At 42.9% G+C, this 26,329-nt stretch overlaps 1 protein-coding gene across 11 annotated transcripts in view; it reads left to right on the top strand.

Annotated features, from left to right (window-relative positions):
- The window catches only part of wnk1b (WNK lysine deficient protein kinase 1b), a 79,659-nt gene that overhangs the window by 20,504 nt on the left and 32,826 nt on the right, over positions 1-26,329 (top strand). For all 11 annotated transcript variants that reach the window (XM_056424297.1, XM_056424301.1, XM_056424299.1 and 8 more), the window contains exons 3-9: positions 14,592-14,764; positions 19,113-19,333; positions 20,763-20,920; positions 24,918-25,006; positions 25,579-25,718; positions 25,923-26,002; positions 26,115-26,329. The exon at positions 26,115-26,329 is cut by the window's right edge and continues 82 nt beyond it. In XM_056424297.1, the coding sequence (XP_056280272.1) occupies positions 14,592-14,764; positions 19,113-19,333; positions 20,763-20,920; positions 24,918-25,006; positions 25,579-25,718; positions 25,923-26,002; positions 26,115-26,329 (1,076 nt within the window). The remainder of the gene's footprint in view (positions 1-14,591; positions 14,765-19,112; positions 19,334-20,762; positions 20,921-24,917; positions 25,007-25,578; positions 25,719-25,922; positions 26,003-26,114) is intronic.

The following is a 26,329-nucleotide window of genomic DNA, read 5'->3' on the forward strand; positions in this document are numbered from 1 at the left end:
TGTGTGTGTGTGTGCCCCCTGAATGGAGGCCACAAACTCTTCTCTTTAAACTCACACATAAACTCAGACTCTTCTTGTGCTCGGTGATCAAACATGGAAGAAACGGGTTGTCGGAGCTAGGTTTGTGAATGTGAAGCGGGTCCCAGCGAGTCTTCCTCAGCGAGCTTTAGAGAGACGGAGATACGTCAGCAGCGTTTGCAGCCGAGTGAAGTTTATTCCTCCCACCTCATTGACACAGACAGTTATTTGGCAGAACAATATGTCAGACAACACTCTTTCGGAGCAACAATCTCTCTGTGTGTCAGTCAGCTGTAAACCAGAGATCATTGAGATGGTTTCTCATGCTCGGGAAAATAAATCTACACAAGTTTTATCAGTCAAAACCCCAATATGACAACACATTTAATTTGCATTCGGCAAAGAATACATATTAGCCATTATGTTGTCACCATGTCAAAAAACAATATAAATGTATACTTTGACATACAAGCCGTGATAATATTGATTATTATAGGCCTCAAAAACAATACATTGGTTCAGATCTATTGCAAAAAGGAGTTATGGTATGCTGGCGTAGGTTCCCCATGAGTGTGTTGTTTGTGTCATCTCAGTTTAGGGCATTTAACACTAGAGACATGGCAACCTTAGTGTGTGGCTCATGTGAACAATTTGTGTAACAAGTGCTATTTAAAATATGTGAGATTAATTATTTATTTTAGGGAGGGAGAGGTAAAAGCATTGGACGCGATGCTCAGGCAGCCACTCGGACCATTAGAGCAGTTTAACTAAATAATAAAGGCTGTGCACGCATTTATGTAAATCCGTCTATGTATGCAGGTACACACACGCGACCCCATTGGCATCGATGCATTCATACACGGACACACCTGAAACACAAGCAGACGGGTGAGACGGGGGGAGGGGGGGGGGGGAGAGACCTTCAGAAGGATGACAGATTAGTAGAGACAGATAGAAAGAGAAAAGCAGAAGAAAGAGAATGAGGTGGAAAGCTTTCCCAACACATGAATCATGTCTGACATCCTTCACAGGATGTTAGCGTGCACTCTCAGTCACTAAATTCGCGAGCGTGTGTGTGTGTGTGTGTGTGTGTGTCATTGTTTGACCCTGTGGTGAACTGATGAGGCACCACTTTGGTTTTCAGTAACAGAACATTACAGAACATTAAAGTATTTGTGCCGCTGGTTTTATCCGTGCCATCAGTATTTCAAGGTTGTTCTGGTTTGGTGGTAAAGTTTCAGATTAACATCCTTGTCGGGAGTTTGAGTCTTCTTCTTCTTCTTCTTCTTCTTCTTCTTCTTCTTCTTCTTCTTCCTCTTATTCTTTTTTCTTCCTCCTCCTCCTCTTATTCTTTTTTCTTCTTCTCCTCCTCTTATTCTTTTTTCTTCTTCTCCTCCTCTTATTCTTCTTCTTTCTCCTCTTCTTCTTTTTTCTTCTTCTCCTCCTCTTATTCTTCTTCTTTCTCCTCTTCTTCTTTTTTCTTCTTCTTCTTCTTTCTCCTCCTCTTCTTCTCCTTCTTCTACTTCTACTTCTTCTTTTACTTCTGTCTTCGCTATCTCCTCTTTTATTCTTCATATACTCTTTTCTTCATAAATGGAGAAGTATTGTACTAAATACAAACTGAAGTACATTGTGCAGTGTGTGTATTTTATTCTCTACCCTTTGTTGTGGAGCAGCCGTTGGCTGATGCACTAGTTGATGAACGACGTTATGTAACACTTGAAAAGAAATGTTTACGAGTGCGATGGTTATCGATATAAATTTAGATAATAACAGTGCATGGTGCAGTCAAAAATGCACCTGTCACTGAACTATGTCAGTTTCAGAAAGATTTATGGAGTCTACAAATGCACCTTTGGATTGTTAATCTATCAAATTTGCCCGTTGGCCTCGTACTCCAACCGTCTTCCCTGCTTTCTTCCTCCATCTGGCTTCAGCCCTGTTCTGCTGACCCCTCACAGACCTCCAGCAGAGTGATGTAACGCGTGTGTCTGTGTGCGTACGCGTGCTTTTGTGTGTTTTTCATCTGGGCCAGAAAGCCGAGCGGAGGCATTTCTGTTGACGCTACCCACTCTTTGTCTTTGTTAATTAAAATTAATATTTGAATAATTGAGAATATTATCAGCGGAGTAAACCATCATGAAAATAATCCTCAGTTGCAGCCTACTTAGATCTGTTTGGATTTCTTAATGCAGTTATGTAACTCATTACTGGATCTCACATAAACAACGTTGCCTCTGAGAAACTCCACTGCAGCAGCTGCCAAAACGTTTGTCACTTACTCGCCTTCCGAGAAATTCAAACCCGCAACTTTGATTGCGCGTCTCGTTTTACCTTCAGGCCGTCGCTGCTCTGCTGTAGGAGTCTGACGAATCCAAAGAAACGGGTCTTATTCAGTGTCCTCCTCATGTCCGGGTTCATTGTTTGACTATTTTAAGCAGCCATTGTGTTAACTAAGACTTTAAAAGCATATCGTCACCGCTCTTTGTTATCATTGTTCCCAAGAACAAAAGTTGGACCTCTTTATTCCCCCCCTCGCTTACACACCTTATTCAGGTGACAAGTAGGTCACAGTTCATCTTATGGATCCCGTGTGTTTGCACTTTTACTTGCCTGAGTGTGTGCAATGTATATATAAGTTGGTGTGTGTGTGTGTGTGTGCACACAGTGACATTAAGAGGAGCTCAGCTGTTGTCCAGGTCTTTTGTAAAGGTAACTGCAGCCAGATGAACCGATGATTAATTACAGGGTTTCCTTTCAGAGGCGTCGCAGCTGTACATTACTGTAATTACCCAACTTCTTGCCCCGTAAGAAAGTCTGCCAACCATTACGCTGGAGCGGAGACGGCTGAGATAGCAAACTGTCTTAGTCGTTGGGTCGCGACCCGGTTGATGTGGATTGAGAACAGCAGCTCGAAATGTTTGTGATGCGGTCACCTGGAGGGCAAATCTGAAATCTGAAATGCAAAACGTTAACTAATTGGTGCTAAAAACTTTCTTAACCCTCCTGTTACCTTCACATTTAATTAATTAAAACCTCCAGAAAATTATTAGAATGAATATTGTTTCCCAAGTTTAAGTGTGAGGTACTTTATGTTTGTTTGTTGACTACCTAAATAGCCCTTTAAATATATAAAAAAGTTGATATTTCTTATATGTTTGACACAGTGAAAAACAGCCTGGGGTCAAATTGACCCCAAAGAACACCGACATTAAACATTGAATGGGGTCAAATTGACCCTAAAGGTAACAGGAGGGTTAAAGTATAGGCCTTCTTTAAATAGAAGAAGAAATACCATCGCAGCTACAATAAGAACAAACCTTCTCAACTCAACGAACAAATGAATGTCACGCCTAAGAACGAGCGATTACTCCTGTCACTTTCTGAATAAACCTTTTAACTATATTCCTTTAACAGAATGTCTTCATTAAGACTTTTAATCGGGCCTTGGAGTTATCTTGGTACAATAGTTTGCTCGGGAAAAGGTTGTTCCATAGTGTGTGAACTGAAGTCGTGGTCTCATTAGTGTGGCTTCGTTGTCATCATCGCACTTACATTATATTTCCAGAGAATAAAGCTCATTGTGAAGGTCTACAATTCAGCTTTTGTCTAAATCGACAGCTCATTATCTGAGCTTTCTTCCCTCCCACCTCCTCTCATGCCTACCCCCCTCTTTGGCAAAATCTTCTTCAAACATGTCTTTGCTTCCCTCCTCCCTTTTTTTATTTGAGCTCTTCTTCTATCCTAGGTAAACCATTAGCATTTGCTGCTCTCCTACTTTCCTCTCATCCTCTCTTCTGCTCTGTTCCCATCTGTCCTCCTCCCCATGAAGCCCTATTTTTACCTTCCCCAACACATTTCCCCATTTATCTCACTTTCACTCTCAAACTCCCAGTCTCTCCTCCGTCTTTACAGTTTCTCACTGCGGGCTGCCGCTCCGTTCTATCCCCTCTTCCCTCCCATCTATAACATAATGCTTGCACGATCTATAATACAATTCCCCACCAAAAAAACCCACATCTTAATTGGGGCACCTGGGTTTTCATCCAGCAGCATCGACACTCCTGAGCTGTCCAACATTTTTTGTGAAGCAGTGGTTTTCCTCAACAAGGGCCGTGTGTTTCTGGTGGATGTGAGCTTCAGACTGACATTGACAAGTCTGTCTCTGAGAGGCATTTCGGAGACAGAGGCACCTCTGCAGTAACCCGACACTGTGTGTGTGGGTGTGGGTGGGTGCATGCGGGCGCATGGTGTTCGAACAGTGATTGCATCATAGTGTCATATAACCCGACCCCCATTTCTGCCTCCCCCATCTTCTCTCCTCTCCTCAGTCTCTCAACAATCTGCTGTGGGTCGCACACTTGGCTGGACTTTAGCTGTTCTGGGAACTGTACTTTGTCTTAATTTCCCTGGAATTCTGTGTGAAATATTGCTTTTCAAAAATGCCGGCTGTAATTCACTCTGCATGTGTGTTCACATGCTGAGCGAGATCTGACGGAGGCTGGAACGTCTCTGCAACGGGAAAGACTTCAGAGGATGAAATGCCCATTTCCTCTTCCTGAAACCTCACTTCCGTCCTCACTTCCATGGTCTCACGCCTCCTCCGCTTCCCGCACTTGTTTTGTCGGTCACGTGTATAAACTCATAATAATTCATACATTTATTCTCTCCTTGCAATTAAAAAGGAACAACCTCAAAGTCAGTTTTCCCCCTGCATTTGGGGGATAAAATGTCCGCATCATATATAACGCAACAGATGTTGACATATTTTTGTTTAAATACGTCTGCTTCAAATCCCAATGCGAGTGTCTGAGAATGCGAGCTGGAGAAGAAGTATGCAAAAGAACTCGGCTAATGTCTTGTAGCAGAGCCGTAATGGGCTCTCATCTGGAACACATTAACCCCAAAACCTGCATGTAACACAACCACAGTCACTCGTCAGACACACACACACACACACACACACTCGGCTACTGGACCTCTCTGGAAGCCGTCCAGTTGTCTGTCACAGATTCTTGAGCTCCGAGCTCACGGCCATATCAGTAGCCTGTATCTGTTTAACTTCTCCCATGAACCACGTCAGAGCTGGAGCCTTGAACCAGTTCCTCTGCCTGTCAGGCGGTGGAGGGTGGAGGGGGGGGGGGACAAGGATTGTTAACTTCTATGTTTGATGTTTTAACTTGTTGGTTCTATCGTCTTTTATATATTTTTCTCCCGCAATAGATCGTCGGCTCATTTCAGTCTCGTTCCCCCTCTTCTCTTTCCACTCTCCTTTCTTGACATGAGCTAATCCCTCGTGTTTTATGCTTATTTAATGGGACTTGTGTTGAGGTATTATTTATTTTATTTAAATTTAATTTGTTTGTACTCATGAAAGAGTAGAGTTTGTTTACGTGCTTCATACGTGTGTGTGTGCTTTAAAAAAAAAATTCTCTTCAGGGTTTTTGTTAATCTGTTGACAACCTGCGGGACTTGTGGAAGAGCAACACCACACACACACACACACACACACACACAGTGCATGTAGTATCGGTGTGTGTTTGTGCCAAAGCAACAATGTTGAAATGGAAACGGACGGTTGGCTAAAAAGTGGTTTCTTAGAATGACTCAGCATGAATCTTGACTGCTTTGAATGTTCCACACACACGTTTGGTTTGTATGCTTTTGAAAACGCTCGTCTCTTTTCATGTAACAACTGGGTGTGCCTGTTACGGTGCAACAAGTCTCAAAAAGAAAGTGTCGAGTTTTCCTGTGGCGAAAGGGTGCATGTCATGTACACGAGTGGCGATGTCCTCAAGGACGTCTCCAGTCAGCCTCCGTGGTCATCTATCAAAATAAAGGCAAAGATGCAAAAACAAATATCATCTTGAAGTCTGAGGAGATCGGTTTAAAGTAACAAAGAGGTGAAAGTACAATATTGATTGTCTTAATTAAAGGTTGGTTGACTGACCAAATTGCCGCATGTTTAATAAATATTTTTCCTCCTTCATAAAACAGACATATTTGTTTCTTGGCACATTTTTGCCACCAATTGTCAATCAGTAGAAAAGCAGCAAGCAGTGAATGTGTTCTCCTTCTCCAGCATGCCCTTGTGACAACACGCCGACACAATGGGAACAACTCATCACAACGTACAAACATTAGATCACTAAAGTATCTGCTAATATTCATCGTATAACCTAAATACTACAAACAAAAATGGCGGAACAGTTGGCTCTGCCTCTTTAACGACTGCATCGGTATCAGTTGCACACGAGGAACACCGAGTGCTGCGACTCGATTGGCTGCCGTTGATCTTTAAAGTGAAACCCGAGAAGTTGGGCCTGTGCGTTTATAGCCTAGGCCTTAATTTAATGGAGTGTAAAGGGATAGTGCTCTGAGATGATGTCATAGTTTTATCTGGGCCAGCCCTCGTCCGGTCTCTCTCGCGCTGGCCTGACCCACCGTTCGGTCTTCAGTTACCGTAACAGCGGCAGGACGTGTTCACTTCATAAGCGTCGAGACGCTCCGCGAGGGGCGGGGCTTATCTCTGGGTTTTGTCTCCGTAAAGACCGTTATCATTTCCTTCATCCACCACGGGATAACTAACCACTAGTTCTGCTTTATACTTGTTGTGGACAACGCCCTCATGTTTGGGTTCATGACATCACCCGTAGGCTCACTCAGCTCGGTCACTTTCACCGATGAAGTCACTGTTACGTCTGGAAGACTTCCGCTTCCAGCGCTACGAGAGCGGAACTCGAGAGCCGATTGGCCCGAGTTGCGAGATGACCGCCTCAAAGTTGAAATATTTCAACTCGGGGAGAGAATTGCGCCGCTGAAAACGCGCCGCCCGGAAAAATATCGCGTCTATCGCAGCCACACGCGTCTGTACGTTGACTTTTCATGGGATTCGGTCGCGCGAAAAAATTGTTTCGCTTTTGGTGTGAACGCACCTTAAGACGTCGTTTACACGCCGTAAATGCTTCTTGGTAATGAAGTCGATGGCATCTGTTGGGCTTTAGTAGGGATTTTATCCATGATCCCCCCGACAGTTTACGGGACGTAAGAAGACTTGATTAGTTGTGCCGTCTCTCGTTTTCATTAAACTCAGTCAGATTTCGGGTTAGTGGAAAAAATAGATTCAACATATGAGCTGTAGACACTTTTTGCATGTATGACAAGACATGAGCATAAAAAGTAATGTGTTGCACATCGAAACACAACTGCTTTATTCACACTTGACACAGAAGCTGCACGAGCAGCCGCCTCTGAGGAAACGGTCACATTCTGAGAAGTTCAAAGGCTTTCAGGGACCCTCAGGCCGCATTCGGGATGTATGGCAGCCATCGCTTTCCAATGTCTCGCGTTTCAAATGTATCTTCGTTACACTTCAAAGAGCATTTCATAGCCCGATCAATCAATGCAGATGCTCTCTAAACAGGCATTTAGAATACATGTTTCATTGCATATTCATAATAGTTTACCGTGGCTTTTTTTCTTCTTTCTTATTCAAAACTATATTTTTCTTATTATTTTAGAAATATCCTGAGCTTCTCATTTCCCTTTTTTCTCTCACAAGCACAAACACATTCTGTCGAAGTCAGACCCCTCGGAGCCTATTACTTCATCATGTCATAATGAAGCTGAAGCACTTTTAAATCTTTTTTAATCCTTTTAACGTGACCAATATTTTCGTAACCGTTTGACCGTGAAAAAACTTGGCATCCTTGTTTTCTCCACATAACTTTATTAGATCTTTGTTTCCTGTTGGAGCGACAAAGGGACCATTGATGGTTGCTAATCATTTCAATCAAACCACAACCGATGAATGGAGCTTTATTAGAGTCCTGGCTATAAACGGGTCGGCTCGGCTGATTTGAGGATTTGGACATTACTTTGGTTGAGCCATCAGAACCAAAATCAGCATAAACATTTATTTGCTACGTGTGTTAGACACATGAAGAATTTGACTTGGCGGCTGGTGTGTACATTAGACAAAGAACAAAGAAAGAACAACAACAATCAACAGTCAACACAGTGCAAGAAGTTAAACATTACATTTATAATGGTATGAAATCAAATAAAGTGCACAATCAGATAACAGTGCTGTAGACAAAGTACTGTAAGTGTGTGTTAAAGTGTAATGTGAAATTATAAAGTTTAAAGATGTCTGCAGTACACAGATGTGGTTAAACTAAGAGTGCGAACTATAGAAGATATATAGCGATCTTGTCATCCCTTCTACTCGGCTCCATATTTGGGGTTATTCCCGGTAAGATGTGATTCCTTTGCATGCCATGCCCTTCTGTTGAGGATTAACACGTTCCAGGGGAAGTCCCACTCATTATCCGCAGATTTCCTTTCATTATCCTTGGATCGACGCGACTGGATCAAGTGGCCGAGCTCAAGGGTGTGATGTGGGCGTGAGGGACAGCTCGAAATGCATCCTGCTTGTATTGGAGAGGAGAGGAGAGGAGAGGAGAGGAGAGATGACCGAGGAGCACGGGGAGATGAGGCATGACCCGCACAACAGAGAGTAGTGTGTGTGTGTGTGTGTGTGTGTGTGACGAGACAATAGGCTGCACAGTGGCAGGCTGAGATGGCACCTATTGTTAACACACATGAGTACACCACGTGTGCATACACACACACACACACACACTGGGGTTGTTATCGAACCCATGCTGATGAATGAGTTTGTTTGTTGTGCCTGTTAAGAATCAGACAAAGAAGAAGAACGATCAATATGTCTCTCCCACAGAGGATTGATGCCTAATCACATGTTCTTCTTTCAATAATTACTTTGCTGTTGTCACTTTATCTAAAGCCACTCAAGAGAAAACCAAATAGTTTAATCCTTATATCTCCAAAGGACATACACATGAAAAAACAAAGTGTATGTATCTCACCACATTCTCTCCAGAACCAACCGATTTTCTACCACAGCCAGGTCGGATTACAACACACACACACACACACACACACACACACACACACACACACACACACATGGTCCTGGTTACTGCAATACGTAGCATGGTGATTGATGGGAAACCAAAAACCACCTAAATAGGAGGAAAGAAGGAGGGAAGGGCAGGGGATGATGGAGAGACGAAGAGCGAGCGAGGCAGAGACAAGAAGGGAGAGAAAGAGAGAACGAGCAGACGAATGAAACACGCGGGGGATATCGGAGGAGGGGATGAACAAGGGATCTCAGATCTGAGTTTTGGTCAAATGTCTGTATAAATGATGAGATCAGACTCCATCCTCTCCTCTCCCCCTTCTGACTTTTCATCCTTCTTTCAATCACTTATTTATAACAGATGCCCCCCCCCCCCATTTCTCTCACATGCTGGCTAACCAAAACAAGCTGTGGTAAAGGTCCTGGAAAGGTTTTGGTTTGTGTCTTTTTCCTGCACATGTTTATGAGGTGTGTGTCTGTGTGTGTGCGTGTGTGAGCGTGCCGTAGGGGGTTTGTGGTTCTTTGCGGGAGAGTATTTCCAGAGTGTGGGGGGTCTGAGAGACACTTTGGCTACATACCAATGGAACACACTGGGCCTTTTTCATGCAGATGCAAACACACACACACACACACACACACACACGCCACACCTCCATGTGCCCCGTCCACCGCCACACCGTCTTTCACTGCATATAGAAACAAATCGTCTCTTTCACTCAACCGACGGGCTTCATGTAATCAAGACTTACAGGTCCTCATTTTTCTCTCGAGTTACAGACTGGCATTCTTCGAAATGTAGGTCAGGACTCCAAAGGTTAATCAGAGGAACATCAAAGAGGGTCAGCAGCACATTCTGGAGAAAGTCGGATGAGAAGTTTATAGTTCAGTCAGGTTTCCAAGTCACACATAAAATGCCAGTGGTTTGCTGTGTGTCTGCAATCATGTGACTCTTATGAGCTAATGCATGTTTTTGTTTGCAGCGCAGTAATTCTTAAAGCATCTGCAGCTCGTCTTGATAAACCTCTCCCACTCAGACTCTTAATTGTATTGTTCATGTAAGAAGTTTAACTCGGGCTGCAGACGTTGGACAGAGTCTGCCTCTTCCCTGCTTTAAAACCAAATAGTCTCTAAATGCTTTCAGCAATAAAAGCTTTTCGTTAAAGTATTTACTTTGTTCGTCACTAAAGCGTTAGGTTTTTTCTCTTCAGTTTTGATCCCATTGGTTACACATTTCCACATGAAACAAAGCAGGAGAATGATACATCCCATCGATGTCACTCAAGTTATGGAAAATCCTTAATGCGGGCACCACATTTGTAGAATTTCTTCTGTCGCAACCTCCATCCATCTGGCACTGTGAGGGCTCAACCAGCCCAGAGAAGGCGAGAGCAGGTGATCCCGGAGTGTAAAAGCCCAGTGGGACGTCCAGACTCCACCAGTTGATCAGAAGGTATCGGCTTTCAGCTTCTCTGCAGGAAGCGGCGCAACGCTGCAACACTTCTGATTCCCTTTCTGCCGCCTGTCTGGCTGCCAGTTGTGTGTGTGTGTGTGTGTGTGTGAGACCACTGTTACAGAACAGAAATTGGGCAGTCAGGTGTGAAACTATCACTTCTGGAGTGATGTATAGGAAGCTTCTTTCAAGTCCTCACGGAGGTGAAAGGAGGAGAGCGAGAGAGCGTCGAGAACGAGAAGTCCTTGTCTCAGATAAGAGCCTGCAGATCTGTGTAACGGCTTGTCCTCATGTGAGAGAGAGAGAGGGATAAATGGAGAGCGAGAGGGTATTTTTGAGTCTGACAAACTCAAGTCTCATGATGTTTTGAAGCTCGGAGCAAAAAAGACGGGATGGAAAGAAAGAAATAACCATCAAGAGAAAGACTCATGCGCCATGGATCAAATGAATTCCTTGAATACTGTTAGGTTGTAATAGTTTATTTTGATAACATCTGCAGAGGTCTTATGTTTTAAATTAATACATATAGAAAGATATTATAATCGAAAATATTAGGGAGAATATTGATATTGTTATAATATATTTCTGAAGCATGGGGGCTGGTTTACTCTTGCAAAAATGTATGCATTAATAATGTCGTTGCATGAGTGACTGTATGTTAGTATTATAGATATTATTGGCGAAGAATTCCGTCAAGTGACAAGTCACTACAATAACAAGATGTTTTGACTATGAAGTGACTTACAACGGGACAAGACACAAGAAAAATCTATTTAGCTTGTTGAAATTTTACTTGACCTTGACGACTAGTTTGACGGGGCCAGGGAGGGACATTGATGAGAAAAAAACTTAGAGATTTAGAAATCGGTTCTCTCTTCTATTCTCGGCGGAGGAGGGAGGGAGAGCGGAGGAGAAGAAGACCATCGTGAGCCTGAGCCTTGAATGTTTGTTCCCTGCCATTAATGTTAATAAACCGGATGCAGCCATCTGGCCTGTTTTCCATCATTCGAACATCATTACCAAAAATCTTATAATAAACAATGATAGCCTCTACTGTATAGCTGCATATCCATTTATCCACGAGAATGAACAAGGAAGCATTCGTAATGGATTATGAAGCCCCCTTAGACTGGCTGTCTGCTGAGAGAGAGCGAGAGAATCATCCAGTGCCCGGAGGGAGGAGTCAAACAGTGATGGTCAGGGGGTTTTCTGAGAGCTGCTCGGAAATTGAACATGGGCTTCCAGTCAGTCAGGTGACCGGCAGTTATCGTCATGTGACCACCCAGTGAGTCACGTGATCGCAATACAGGAAGAAACAGAATGTGAGTGCGGTTTGGTGAGCGTATGTGTCAGTGAGCTAATGGGACATCATCAGGGAAGTGGTTGCTGCGGGATGAAGGGATAAGCTGTTATGGGCCATGACACACACACACACACACTAATACACTTAATACACACTTTCAGGATCTCAGACTCTCTCTCTCTCTCTCTCCAAGTCATATGATATAGATGAGGCCCCATGTTACACAATGTGACAATATGAGATCATCACCTCAGAGATTGTCCTGATCTCTGAAGCAGCTCACAAGGTTTTCTAAAAGCTTTATAACATTAAAAGGACGCGACCTGGCAGAATCTCCAGTGCTGAATTGTTGATTGGTTTGTGGGGTAGGTGTTGGCAGATGGTTCAGATATCCACGCAACACGATCACCGCTGTATATCCCAGTGTTGTAGGATTTGGTGGCACTGTAGCTTTAAGCACTGATTGATTGATGCTGAGCTTGTGCTTCGTCTCGGATGGTTTGCACTAATGCGCTGGATGCTTTTTTTTTTTAAATGACATATTTAAATTAAGTACTCAAATCAAACGATACAATGCCGTAACAAATGTTTTTCAACAACACCGTTGAATTGGATGCATGACATATTTAAAACCGGTTGCTGTGGTGATAATCCAGAAACTGTTGCCGCGAGTAGTTTTCTAACCTCCAACGTCTGATCCTACGTCACCTTAAAAATACAGTTGCTTCTTCAAATGAAACGTAAAACACTCTAGTTGTGTTTTCAGTTATTCTGCCGTCTGTACTTAATCGAACGGTCTTTGTGTCGCGCCAGTCGGCAGCAATCCGTCTCTTCACTTTTCTTTCATCCTCTAAAAGGGTCCCAAAGGCTCTCCGACATCATGCAACGTTCCGGATGTGTGGCATTAGTTCCTCTCCAAACACAAATGCCTGTTCCAGGTTAATTGGAACATCTCTTTCACATTTTTTTCGTCTCTGTTTTCTGTGCCATCCACTTGTAACGACGGGTTATCCTGTGAACACGCTTGCATACATAGATATTACATACATACATTGCATAGTTGATCGCTGGAGATCCTGACAAACTCAACACTTTACTCAGCACTTTACTTTGTTTTCCCCCTGTATATTTAGTGTTAGTATTATTATTTAGTTTTTAGTATTTAGTTTTGTGTTTTATAGTTATTTTTATTAATGCTCTGATGTGCACCGCTGCTGTAATTTTTGAAATTTCCCCACTGTGGGACGAATAAAGGTATATATCATATCATATCATATCATACATTAAGTATTTAAGAGCCATAGAGGAAGCCGCAACCACATTTGGCCTCACATCCTTTGAATGGTGAGCTTTTGTCACTTTATTTTATCGTTGTCAGCTGGCAACTCTGATTTTGTTTATTTTTGGGGGCTTTTGTGCTGAATGTGTCGACGACAGTTAGACACCGAGCTGGCGAAGAAACTAAACATCAATGTGCAAACACAGTCAGGCAAAGCAAAGAAGCACATACGCACACTCTCACTAAAGCGGACACACACATTGATGCCTACAACAACAACAACAAAACAACAACAACAAAAATATATATATATTATTTCTTTTTTGAAACTGATGTGTAAAGAAACTCATTGACACATTCCCTTATACGTGTTGATGTGACACACACACACACACACACACACTTCATTACAAGGCTGGATACGCCCACACTGCCCTTTACATCCATGTTCACTGAGGTATCAGTGCTAGAGCTGGAATGCCCATTAAACTTTTCTGGGAAGCTCGTTGTCCACGGGATGGAAGAATGTCGACGGTAACTTCAGCTGGTTTTCGTCGCGCCGGGCGGCGACGACCACCAGTCATAAAGACTCTGTAAAAAAGCTTGTTGTTTATGTTATCGACCACGATTCAAAACCAAGCAACACGAATGCGGCGGACACAGGAAGTAAGCGTACGGACCTCGGACCTGAGGGTTTGATGAACGGGTCAGGAGAGAGTTGGGAGTGTGTGTTGGTGGGAAGCCAGTGAGGGATCACTGACATGGCGAGGTACGCATTCCTGGTGAAGCTGCTCACTGGGAGGCGAAACGAAGCAGCTGGTGAAACCAACGGCGTGTTAAAAATGACATGTCTCGTGCTTCGAGTCTTCATATTGTACAGCAGATCAGACGGGGATCGATCAGTTGACGCATCGGTGCCGAGTTAAACAAAGGAGCAAATTCACTGGTCGTATTTTCTGCTTTTCTGGACGCACCTTTTTTGTTCAACCTTTTGAGGGCATACAAAGTGAAATGGCAGGAAGTAAATGACACGCAGTAAGGAACAATGCCCGGTTGCTTCTGTCTCCAACCTCCGCTGGAGTTGGAGGGTAATTATATGGACCGAGATAAAAAAACAAACAAACACAGGCGCGTAGCTTACTTCACTAACTTTGCCTCCTGCGGTAAATCAAACCGGTTTATTTATACATGACTTTTATGAACCAGTTTGTTAACATGTTCCTCACATCCAAATACAGTCTCACTCGATCGGATGTCTCCATTAAGCCAAGATGAAAGGACAGTCTATTGTTTTTGCCCTTTCCACTTCCTTCTCTCGTGCTGCATTTGATGTCCTCTCTGTTTAGATGGTGGTTCAGTGTTTGATACTAAGCCTTTATTATTCCTCCTACTCTCTCCTCTCTACCTACCTTGTTTATTTCCCTCCTGTTGATTAGCTTTTTCCTCCCCCCCCCCTCCTTAAATCCTCCTCCAGCCTAATTTGATTTTTATCTCACTCCCCTCTTTGGGTAAATGCCCTCTAGATGTTCAGATGAACAATGTTTCTTCCTGTCTTTATCTATGCGTTACTTATTTTGCCCCTCTGTCCCGTGTGCAGGATCGAAAGCTGTCCAAGTCGGAGCGCCAGCGCTTCAAAGAGGAGGCCGGGATGTTGAAGGGTCTCCAGCATCCTAACATTGTCCGCTTCTATGACTCCTGGGAGGGGCCATGCAAAGGAAAGAAATGTATTGTTCTGGTCACGGAGCTCATGACATCTGGCACACTGAAAACGTGAGTTCACGAGGGATGAAATCATTTCTCCAAGATGTTAGTTTGGTGACCTTGGGAGACCTGGGAGTGAAAGATGTCGATTGATTCAAGAGAAACTAGAATGGGCACTCGGTAGAGCGCATACCTTCGCATATCACAAGATTGGGCATTGAATTATGAACATGTTGGCATTAGTTGCATGCCAATTGGATATAAATTGACCGCGCTATGGTAAAAAGAAGATTTTGACCTTTTCATGACCTTGATCATGACCTTTGACCCGATCGATCCCAAAATCTAATCAAATGGTCCCCGGATAATAACCAATCATCCCACCAAATGTCATGCGATTCGGTTAAATACTTTTTTACTTATGCGAATAACACGCATACAAATAAATAAAGAAATAAATACACGGCGATCAAAACATAACCTTCCGCATTTTCAATGCGAAAGTAAAGATGTCAACACGGCACAAAGACTCGTATTGCATCTGAATATCACTTCATGTTGGATCATGTGAAACACAAGTTGCAAGGAATAGGCACACACACACACACACACACACACCTGTTACCTCCTCTTTCCCGTCGAACCAACACACAGTTCTTCTCTATTTTCAACTTCAAACAGGCTGTGGTGTCGTCAGCACATCGCATCCCAGCCAGATTTTAGTGCTGAGAGCAGCTGTTTGTGGTTCAGCTATCGTGCCTGAGTCATTACATGTACAGTAGAGTATGTGTCTGTGTTATTCACTATATATATATGACAGACTGAGTGCCCTTCAATGCATGAACGTGACGATGAAGAGTGAAATGATGGCACTGACGTGTTGCGAGGTCAATCCACCTCCAAAATACGATGTTCTCGTCCAATTTCAGCGTCAAATGGACACAACTAGTTGGGAAAGCTCAGGAATCGCGGGGAGACTCTTTTCTCTGTATGTGGCACGCGTCAGGTCTGCGTGTCGGCCGCCGGCCTCTCCCTTCCCCTCAATGTGTTGACGCACTCGTGGCTGTCATTGTTCACGCCGAGCCCGCATGCCGGTCCCTCCGCCGTACAGAATAGATGTGCGTGTGTGAATGCGAACGTGATGGTTGAGCCCCTGACACAATAAAAGGCTAAATGTGAGGCGTGTGTGGCGCACGTCGCGCCCCACGCAGTGCATCCTGGGACATCGGCCCACCTGCCAGCTGCTGCTTCTGCTGCAGATTCCTCTCATTCCTGACAGAGAGACAGACAGAGGGAGAGACCAAATGAGGCATGTGAGTGTGTCTGGGGGGGGATGACCAGCCTGATAAAAAAAACACAAAAAGAGGGGAGACAGGCAGTCTGAGAAGCAGATAGTGAGAGAGTCGGCTGAAGAGGCAAATTAAGGCACACGTTGTCCAAGGAACGACTATAAATCGAGTTGAAAGGAACCAATAACCACCTGTGACGCATTAATATCCAGCAGCACGACCACGGACAGGAGCACCCTCCACTGGAGGACTGGAGGAGCTTCATTACTTTATGAACACATGCATCTATCCAGCATGTTCACACACACTTCATTAACCTATTCATATTTATTTGCTTTTCCAGTTTAAAAGCAGGAAATATGAATTAATAAAAGAAAGGTTTTGAGTAATTTACATATTCAGACAAGAACGTGGGCAAAATGAGTCGCCGGAATGCATAAAGAATCTTAAGTAAACAACAAGTTTGATGGGGGAATATGACTTAGATTATTTACTATTAGATGAAAAGATTAATATTGTGTAGAATAGTTTTTAAATGCCCTAACACCATGTACTATTATTTTGTACTCTATACATCAAGTTTCCCTAATATTAGGGATACACCTGACCATTAATATTCATTCTTTATTAATCTGCCGATTGTACCGTTTGCTCGATGAAATAGTAAGAAATGTACATAATTGAACAGGAGTGAGGCCGTGCTGGGATTTGGCTGCGATCAAAATGAAGACTCAGAAAGGAGAGGAACTGGTGTGTGTTGAAGTGGTGGAAAAAGAAGGAGAGATGGTGTGAGGGAGGACTGATAGGAGGGGAGGGAGATGGTGAGAATGGAAATACTGACCAGTGGGTGTTCAGGGTATTAGAGGCCCCTTATCGTGTGTGTGTGTGTGTGCGTGAGAGAGGGAGAGAGAGAGAGAGAAAGAGAATGCTTATCTATTAATGCATACAAGAATACCGTATATGTACTGTTTACATACATGTAGTATATCTGCATTTTCTCACAGTGCAAATATATGACTGCATTTAGGTGTGTGTGTGTGTGTGTGTGTGTTGGGAGATGCTTTGTGCAGCGTCACATGCCACATGTTTAACTTGTCTGTCAATACTGTTCTGATTTCAGAAAGCGAGAGAAAGAAAACAGATGAGACGGCGTAAGAGAGGGGAGGGCAGGTAGATAAAGGGAAGGAAGGTACAGGCCGAGGAAGAGGAGGAGGAGGAGGATAGAGCTGTTGACTTTAGAAGTTTAAATAAAAGGGTTGATGACGGATGCGTGGAAGAGGCTTTGAAAGGATTTCGTATAAGCACTCAGATTATGCGTAATGATGTGCATTTCGAGGAATGCTCAATGCCTTCATGGCCCTGAAGGCAAACTGAAGAACATATGTGAATCGAGCCATATGGTGGCCATTGGTTTACAAAACGATGCATTTTGGAGACATTTACTTGAGCTTTGGGAAACCGAGATGAGCATATTTTGTTTGCTTCTGGACAAGTTGTCGACTAAACGACAAGTTGATGACTTGATCTATTTAATCTGCTGTGCAAATCATCATAAATTACATCCCTTGTGTGGAATTGGCTGAATTTTAATATTGTTGATGCTGACGCTCACAGTTAACTGTACCTGGTGGGAAAGTGTCCCATGCACAATAAACCTGATGAAGTTGGAGTTCATCGTGGGCCAAAGACACATAACATGTTGCTTATTTGTGTTCCACTGGTCAGCAGAGAGGCCTGCTGGTCATTGGATGGGCTCGGCTCTGAAGAAACACGCTGCTGCTGCAACGAGGAGAGACAAATTCAAATGAGCTTTAAGGAAAACTTCAAGAGATATGTGAGGCGTCTGTTAGACCTCCGGTCAGTCAGCTGCCAGCTTTTCACTCGGACCATTGGGCGGATTGTTTGAGCTCAGTGAGAGAGAAAAAAGCTCGGACATTGAGTTAAATGCAGTCAATTTAATTACGGATGACATGATTTTGAGCTAAAAGTGCTCCAACAAAATAACAACAATTAGCTCAAATCAAATTATTCATCCTGTTGTGATGCAGCGAGATTCGCCCATACCGACAAATCATAAAGATGAGTCGTGGAAGTATTGATCCCCTTTGTATCCTCCTCCTGGAATCGATTAGTGGTACTCAACTTGTGGCCCATGGGCCGGATTTGGCCCGCAATAGGGTGCATTGTGGCCCGCTGACCATTTCCTAATATATAAAGAAAATGTTTAACTTTGAAAGGGAGAGAGCGGCTCAAACGTCACACTCGGGTGTGGTTCGGTGTTAGGTACGTGTGTCCCAATTTCCTCACAGTGCATGTTGGGAGACATTCCAGACTCTCATAACTCTGGACAGTGAAGAGGGTCAAGATAACGGACAGCAGCTACGTCGAGACCCCGCTGCGAAGAATGTGATATTTACATGAGGATGTTCTTGCTTTACATGGTGTTAGAATGACCAAAGTAAATAGGTTAAATAGTTGAATTCCTGCTTATATACAGCAATATTACCTTTCTAAATGGTAAAATAGGTAAACTAATAGTCTAAAACATATGGTTATTCTCTTGAATCGAGTATTTTACATCTTATTTGTATCCAGATTCAAATCAAAAGGTGAAATAAGGTTACATCTCTGCTTGTCTCAGTATTCAAGTGATTATTTCGTCTCTAACTGATGACAGAAACGGAATGTTTTGTTTTCACGTGCCCGTTCATTCACAGCTTTCCGAGTATTTAGGGCGTATCTGTTTTTAAGATGTAATTGAGTGACAGTAATCCACTTTGTGTGTACGCTTTCATCTTTAATTGAAGCATGCTCTGTGTTTCCTGGCTATTGCCTGGCCTCCAACGCTTCGCTTTGGAATAATTCATCCCCTCATGTATGGTTTTCACTGACCTGCCATATTATTATTACTGTACAATACATTGAAAACACTCCAGAGAGCACCTAGACCTCAATCGCACGTCGCGAGCGATGAGCATTTAGTTTTTGCTGGCGGACAAATGCCACTTGAGCAGGATGCACGGCTGTTGAAAAGCTTGAAGGGTTTGAACCCACTGCTCCCCGCATATTGTTGTGCTCTTCACATTGTTGAATGACACGTCGCGTCGTTGTGCTTCTTGGCTCCGCAGCTACCTGAAGCGTTTCAAGGTGATGAAAATCAAGGTCCTGCGATCGTGGTGTCGGCAGATCCTCAAAGGCCTCCACTTCCTGCACACCAGAGTGCCGCCCATCATTCACAGGGACCTGAAATGCGACAACATCTTCATCACGGGACCCACGGGCTCGGTGAAGATCGGGGACCTGGGCTTAGCCACGCTCAAGAGGGCTTCCTTCGCCAAGAGTGTCATAGGTAGGGGACACGGCCGCCGACGACCCCGGGTCCTTCTCTCTAGCAGCTCAGCCGGTTTTAAACGTCATGTTTTATGCTTATCCAATATATAGTCTATATTAAATAATCCCATGGTTTTGTGGAGATTAAAAATACTGATTATTTCCTCATTTAATTCCTCATTTAATCAGCCGGTTTTAAACATGATGTTTTATGCTTATCCAATATATAGTCTATATTAAATAATCACATGGTTTTGTAGAGATTAAAAATACTGATTATTTCCTCATTTAATTCCTCATTTAATCAGCCGGTTTTAAACGTGATGTTTTATGCTTATCCAATATATAGTCTATATTATATAATCACATGGTTTTGTAGAGATTAAAAATACTGATTTATTTCCTCATTTAATTAGGAACTTTGGGCTATTTGAGGAATCATTTTCTGTTATTATATGCAAGTTATTGGCAATTTAGACGACGTAGTTGTTCATCACAATATCTCGATGTATATTTCGTCACGATTTCATTCCACTGAAAGATGATAAACTATCATATTATATCGCCTCGCAGCTCTGGAGTCAGACATAAAGCCGGATGCAATTTTAAGATCTGCGAACGTGACAAAAGTTACCGAAAATGACGGCATTAATGTGACTTTGCAACAACAATAATCGCTCTCCGTGCACACATGCCGTCGGGTAAACGCAAAGACGTGAACACAGCGCCGCGGCGTCCCGCGACACTCGCCTGCTGCTTCTGAAATTTCCGGTTGTGAAAGCAAACCGCAGGTATTTGAAATGTAAAGCACTCACATTTCACTCACTCTGCTTTTAAGCTCGGATTAAGCTGTCTGGAGATGTGACAGCTACATACCGTATACACACACACACACACACACCAAAAATACACACCGCACACACTCTGCGCAGATTACACATACATACGATCTGAGGCTGAGTAAAAAGAGCCCGCTGTGCTCCATATACAGAAATAACTTTGCTGCCATTCAGATATTCTGGTATTCGTGCACATTCGCCCACAAAGTGCTATTATGGTTCATATTCTCGTGCACTTGAGGTGTAAATGATATGCTTTGCATATCTCACAGCGGCTTTGTAGTAATTGGACAGACCCCAAGTATTTGGACACTTGCAGATTCCTGCAAAAATACGCATGCATGCAAGAATGTACACACACACACACACACACGGCTCCTATGTGGCACCAGTAAGTGAGTTTGTAATTTACAGTTGTTGAGGGAATGTTTACGCTTTAAGGCCTCTACTCACTCATGTTAGTGATGTTGTACTTATAACTGATGAGCCAGTTTGTGATCCAGCTGTATATTCAAACCTCACAGTGTGCAGATATATATATTTTGCTACATAACCTTTACCGCGATGACTTTCGAGAGCGTTGATTGTTTCCCCTCTCCTTTTCACCAGGAACCCCAGAGTTCATGGCTCCGGAGATGTACGAGGAGAAGTACGATGAGTCGGTCGACGTCTACGCCTTCGGGATGTGCATGCTGGAGATGGCGACCTCGGAGTACCCGTACTCTGAATGTCAAAACGCTGCCCAGATCTACAGGCGGGTGACGAGTGTAAGTTGGCCTGAAACTGTGGCTCCTGAAGGCCTCGCGTGTGAAAGAAGTGGCACGGCGGAGACACCGAGTTGGGACATTCGTGGGTTGCACCGAACGGCCCTGTTGGTCCTTATTCGTCTCCGCCCTCCCTCTGCCGCTCCCCCGATACTTGTTTACTGGCTGTATTAATACGTTTGGCATAAGCTGTGGGAGATCAGTCATATGACCGTGTTTTTGTTAATCGCTCTTGCTTATTTTCTCAGAGCTCTCTCTGAAAGAAAGTTGCGATTAAATTAAGAGAAATATGTAATATGTAAGTAGACACAGCTACGGGAGCTAATTGTGGTTCAGTGTCTTGCTCAAGGACACATGGGCTAGCGGAGCCGGGGAATCGAACCACCAATCCTCTGATTTGAAGGCCGACCCGGCTCACCTCTGAGCCACAGAGAGACGGTTGCCTGGGAACATTGGGAAAAATAAAATCAGGCTAAAACACATACGGAGTGGACAACAGATCAGAGGCTGTTTTAAGTTGAGTGCTGCTGAGGTTATCACTCTAATACACACACACACACACACACACACACACACACACACACACACACGCACACACAGCTTTGTGGATGCTCTTTTTCTCCCTCCATCCTGCTCCAGTTCCACCATTATTTCTGTGTTCTCTCTGCATCTCTCCGTCAATTGACATCCTTTATTTAACCCTCCTGTTACCTTTAGGGTCAATTTGACCCCATTCAATGTTTAATGTCGGTGTTCTTTCGGGTCAATTTGACCCCAGGCTGTTTTTCCACTGTGTCAAACATATAAGAAATATCAACTTTTTTATATATTTAAAGGGCTATTTAGGTAGTCAACAAACAAACATAAAGTACCTCACACTTAAACTTGGGAAACAATATTAATTCTAATAATTTTCTGGAGGTTTTAATTGGGTAAAATATGTCAGTAAATATAAAGGTAACAGGAGGGTTAAACATTGAATGGGGTCAAATTGACCCGAAGGTAACAGGAGGGTTAAGCTTGATTGGAAGCATGAAAGGCAGCAGGGCAAGTCAGAAAACATTTTGGCACATCATTACTTAGACACAGTTTTTGCAAAAAAAACATTAATTTCAAAGCAATTATTACCACAAAAATCCCTAAATCTGTTGCTGGTAATAAGACGATATACTGCAGTGCTGTTTTATAGTTTATGGATGAGTGCAACATCCCCCTCAGCTAAAACGAGTTATTCTGTTCCCTCTCGGGAAGTCGAACATTAAAATCGAATGGCAACTTTAGACTCACACTGGCAGCTGTTGTTCTATGATGTTTCATCTTCTATTTAATATTTATAGCCAGTCAAAGGCTGCAAGAGCACTGATTGTAAAATGTTTTATCTTATTTGCATTTATGAATATCCAGTTTCAGTTCAGTAATGGAGTTGATCTTATCCTTTCGTTGCCCATCCAGAGTATCTACCCAGCAAATAAGATTGCCTCTGACGCCACTGAGCGAGAAGAACATTCCGTATTCTGTCATCCCTCTGAATCTCCATGTGCAGAATAAATTCAGACGATATAATTTAATCCATATGTCCACGTTGCCTCATCTCACTCGCACACATTTGAAATCACACGGACAAATGTTGATTGTCGTTGTAACCTCAGCCTCTGTGATTGTGTGTTTTGAGTTATAATTTCATTGCAGTAATCTCATAAATGAAAAGCGAAGTGCATCATGCTTCTCAGATCGTTTTATTCCGTAAGTCAGGCACTGTGTCAAACAACCAACTTCAGTTGTTTTCATTTGTTATTGTCGCTCCACCCTTCGTTTCTCACAAAGGTTTAATGACGGTTAAGCTTAATAAGACGGTTACCAGTTGCTCTGACAGGTTAATAACAGGATATGACTTGTTGTTTCAGGAGCAATGTAAGTTTAAGGTATTTGCTGTTGATCTTGTATCAATATATGACTCTCACAGATACACTATCTAAACTTTACAAAATGTTATTTACTTTTTTTCAGACCACTAAAAGTGTAAAATACAATAAAGTGACATAAATTGGTTGGAAACCACTGGCCTAGCAAGTTCAACAAAAGGAAAAAACACCCAAATAAACAGTATTCATACATAAAGACATTTAAATGTTTCACAACAGTCTGTTATAGAGGTGTGTCACACACGTGTTATTTTGTATGACTGTAAGGCCTCTGAGAGCACACGGCTTGTGCAGATTTACTTCACATACTGTACGTCGACATACACCGTTGTTGACGTACCTCATGGTTCTTTTCCTTCTGGAACATTCCTGACCTCCAATCATCCTTGTTAAGCTGAAGTCTCGCTTTCTCTCTCTCTCCTTCTCCCCTTCATCCTCCCTTCTTCTGTCAGACGTAATACCATTACTTCCTCCATTAGACCTAACTTTATTTGGCCATGGAGAGAGATGGGGGGGGTTGTTGCGTCATGTGATGGGGGGGGGGGGGGGTGCAGGACAGAAAAAGTGCCAGAAGGAAGGGAGAAGAGCAGGAGGAGGAGCAGGAGAAGTTGCTGTTCATTTAAGCGTGAACAGGTGAAAAGAAGAAGACTGGACTAGACTTTAGACTGACTCAGACATCCGTTAGTCCAACAGGCCTCTAGTCTTTTTTTTTTATTTGTAAGTTTCTACCTTTTTTTAATTAAAAAAAAAAAAACCTATGTGTCTCATCTCATGTATTTCATCTTTTTTTTTTGTTTTTTCCCTTTCTTTGTCTTCACCCAGCTCAAGTTTTTTATTTTTTTTCATTTTTTTTTTTTTTTTCATGTATATGTTACCTTAGGGTCCCTGTTACCCTTAGGGTCAATTATTCCCATTCAATATTTCGGGTCCGGTTTTCTCGGGTCTTTTACTTTTTATATATTTAAAGGGCTATTAGGTAACAAACATAAAGTACCTCACACTTAAACTTGGAAAACAATATTAATTCTAATAATTTTCTGGAGGTTTTAATTGCTGGGGTCAAATTGACCCCGAGGGTAAAATATGTCAGTAAATATAAAGGTAACAGGAGGGTTAAACATTGAATGGGGTCAAATTGACCCTAAGGTAACAGGAGGGTTAATGAAACTTAACATCTGCAGGAAATAGTTTGTATCGATCTTAAAATAACCGTGGGCTCTACCTGGATGATTGTATCCGCCGTAGCTTTCTCCATAGAGGTGTCCGGCCGATGGAGAGATTGTGGTGTTCTAGTTTGCTACCCTGTTGTGAGTTCAGGATTTAACTTCAGCTCCGTTCCTTTTTTACTTTGATCCTCCAATGTTTGAACAACTCGGCCGGTCTTTAAGATGCTTTCTGTCCAGCTTTGGGGTTTTGGAAGGATCTACTTAAAAGCTTGATGGGCCTTTCGAGGTACCGTTGTTAGTTTATTGTGCCAAAAGGTGTAACACTCTGACTGTTTCCTCTCATCTAGCTCTACCCCTGCATTGTGCTGCGTCATGCACGTATAGATGGTTTCTGTTGTCTTATTGCGCTTTCGCTTCTCTTTGGAAAGATTTCCGGTGTCGCCTTTTAGTGATATTAGGCGTTAGAAGTGTCTTCAGAATGAGTCCCAGCTGATTTCTTTCATTCGTTTTATCCATCAAAATGGCCCTTAGTTTTCCTAATTGGCTCTGTGATTAATTATGTATTCCTCAGAGGATATATATATATATATATATATATATATATATATATATATAACGGAATTACAAGCTGGTGATCTTACTTCAGGACCTCTTTCTGTCAAATGTTTAACCCTTATAAAATACTGTTGCCATTAAAATGCTCTATTTGCATGGTTCATTAATTTTAATTGCTGAATGGGTATTTCACAGACAAAGTTCCATTTAATTTAATTAGTAAAAGGTAATCCTGCAGTATGCAATAGGATTTTGGCAGTTCAGTCTTTTGACGCTTTCTAATTTGGTCCATATTTCTTTAATTAATGTGTGTGTGTGTGTTCCTTGTCTTTAATACTCTTCTTCTTTTGTTTCCAGGGAGTTAAGCCTGGCAGTTTTGACAAGGTAGCCATTCCTGAGGTGAAGGAAATTATAGAGGGCTGTATCCGAACAAACAAGGATGAGAGGTGAGACACACACACACACACACACACACACACACACACACACACAACTTAACTCTGCATTCTTTATATTTAGTAATATATTTGGATTTATGGATGTTATATGGACTCTGTAACTGAGGTATATTGTGAAATGTACTGTACAGACAACATTTGCATCAATCTCTTACTTTATTAAAATAATATGCATCACAAAAAGCGTAGTAATGTTTGATGACAACCGCCCCCCCCCCCTCTCTCTTAATCCCACTCTGATTCCCAGCTTCTTGGTCAGAAGTCCTCGGTTCTGTGTCTGATACGCTGTGGCTCTGTAGAAACTGAACCGAAGCTGAACTCTTTCACCTCCCTTTGTTTTTCTTCAGTGTCCTTAGGAAGAATAGTTATATGACGGAGGGTCTCACACTGAGATATAAAAGTCGAAGGCCGACTGTCTTCAGCCTCATTGTTGTCAACATGTCGTGCTCCTCAACAGATACACAAGATGCCTCGTCTGTCCTGTTAGCTTATCGGCTCACAAGTCGTCTTTGGCCTCTTAGTAATTGGAATCCATTTGTCAATTTCTCTTGTTCCTCTAGGTATGCGATCAAGATCCTGTTGAACCATGCGTTCTTTCAGGAGGACACGGGGGTCAGGGTTGAACTGGCAGAAGAGGATGATGGGGAAATGATTGCCATCAAACTTTGGCTCAGGATAGAAGACGTGAAGAAGCTCAAAGGCAAGGAGTGTCTTTCTTCATCTAATTAAGATCGTTTAACAAGGGAGGCCACTGTCATGCCTGCCATTTCTAAAGTCTTGGTTCCATGAACAAATACTTTAGTATCAATAACCCTAAACACTATTTTTACATTTTAGATGTTGATTCCTCCAAAGGAAACAGACGGGCAGCTTCCTGACCAGCCGTCTGTTAACTTGTTTGCAGGCAAATACAAAGACAACGAAGCCATCGAGTTCTCCTTCGACCTGAACAAGGACGTCCCTGAAGATGTGGCTCAGGAAATGGTCTGTACAGAATGGAATATGAGTATTGGATAAGAAGAAGCGCGTGGTAGGAAGAGATGGACGAGGGTCCTGTTTGTTAAGTTGGTGTTTGTGGCTCCGCCTAACTCCGCAGGTTGAGTCCGGCTACGTGGCTGAGGGCGACCACAAGACCATGGCCAAGGCCATCAAGGATCGCGTGTCGTTGATCCGGCGGAAGAGAGAGCAGAGGCAGCTGGTGCGAGAAGAACAGGAGAAGAGAAAACTTGAGGCTGAACAGCTACAACAACAACAACAACAACAACAACAGCTACAGCTACAACAACAACATCTGCAACAACAGCAGCAACA

Source organism: Pseudoliparis swirei, chromosome 10 (assembly GCF_029220125.1).
Source record: "Pseudoliparis swirei isolate HS2019 ecotype Mariana Trench chromosome 10, NWPU_hadal_v1, whole genome shotgun sequence".
In the NCBI taxonomy this organism is placed as follows: Eukaryota; Metazoa; Chordata; class Actinopteri; order Perciformes; family Liparidae; genus Pseudoliparis; species Pseudoliparis swirei.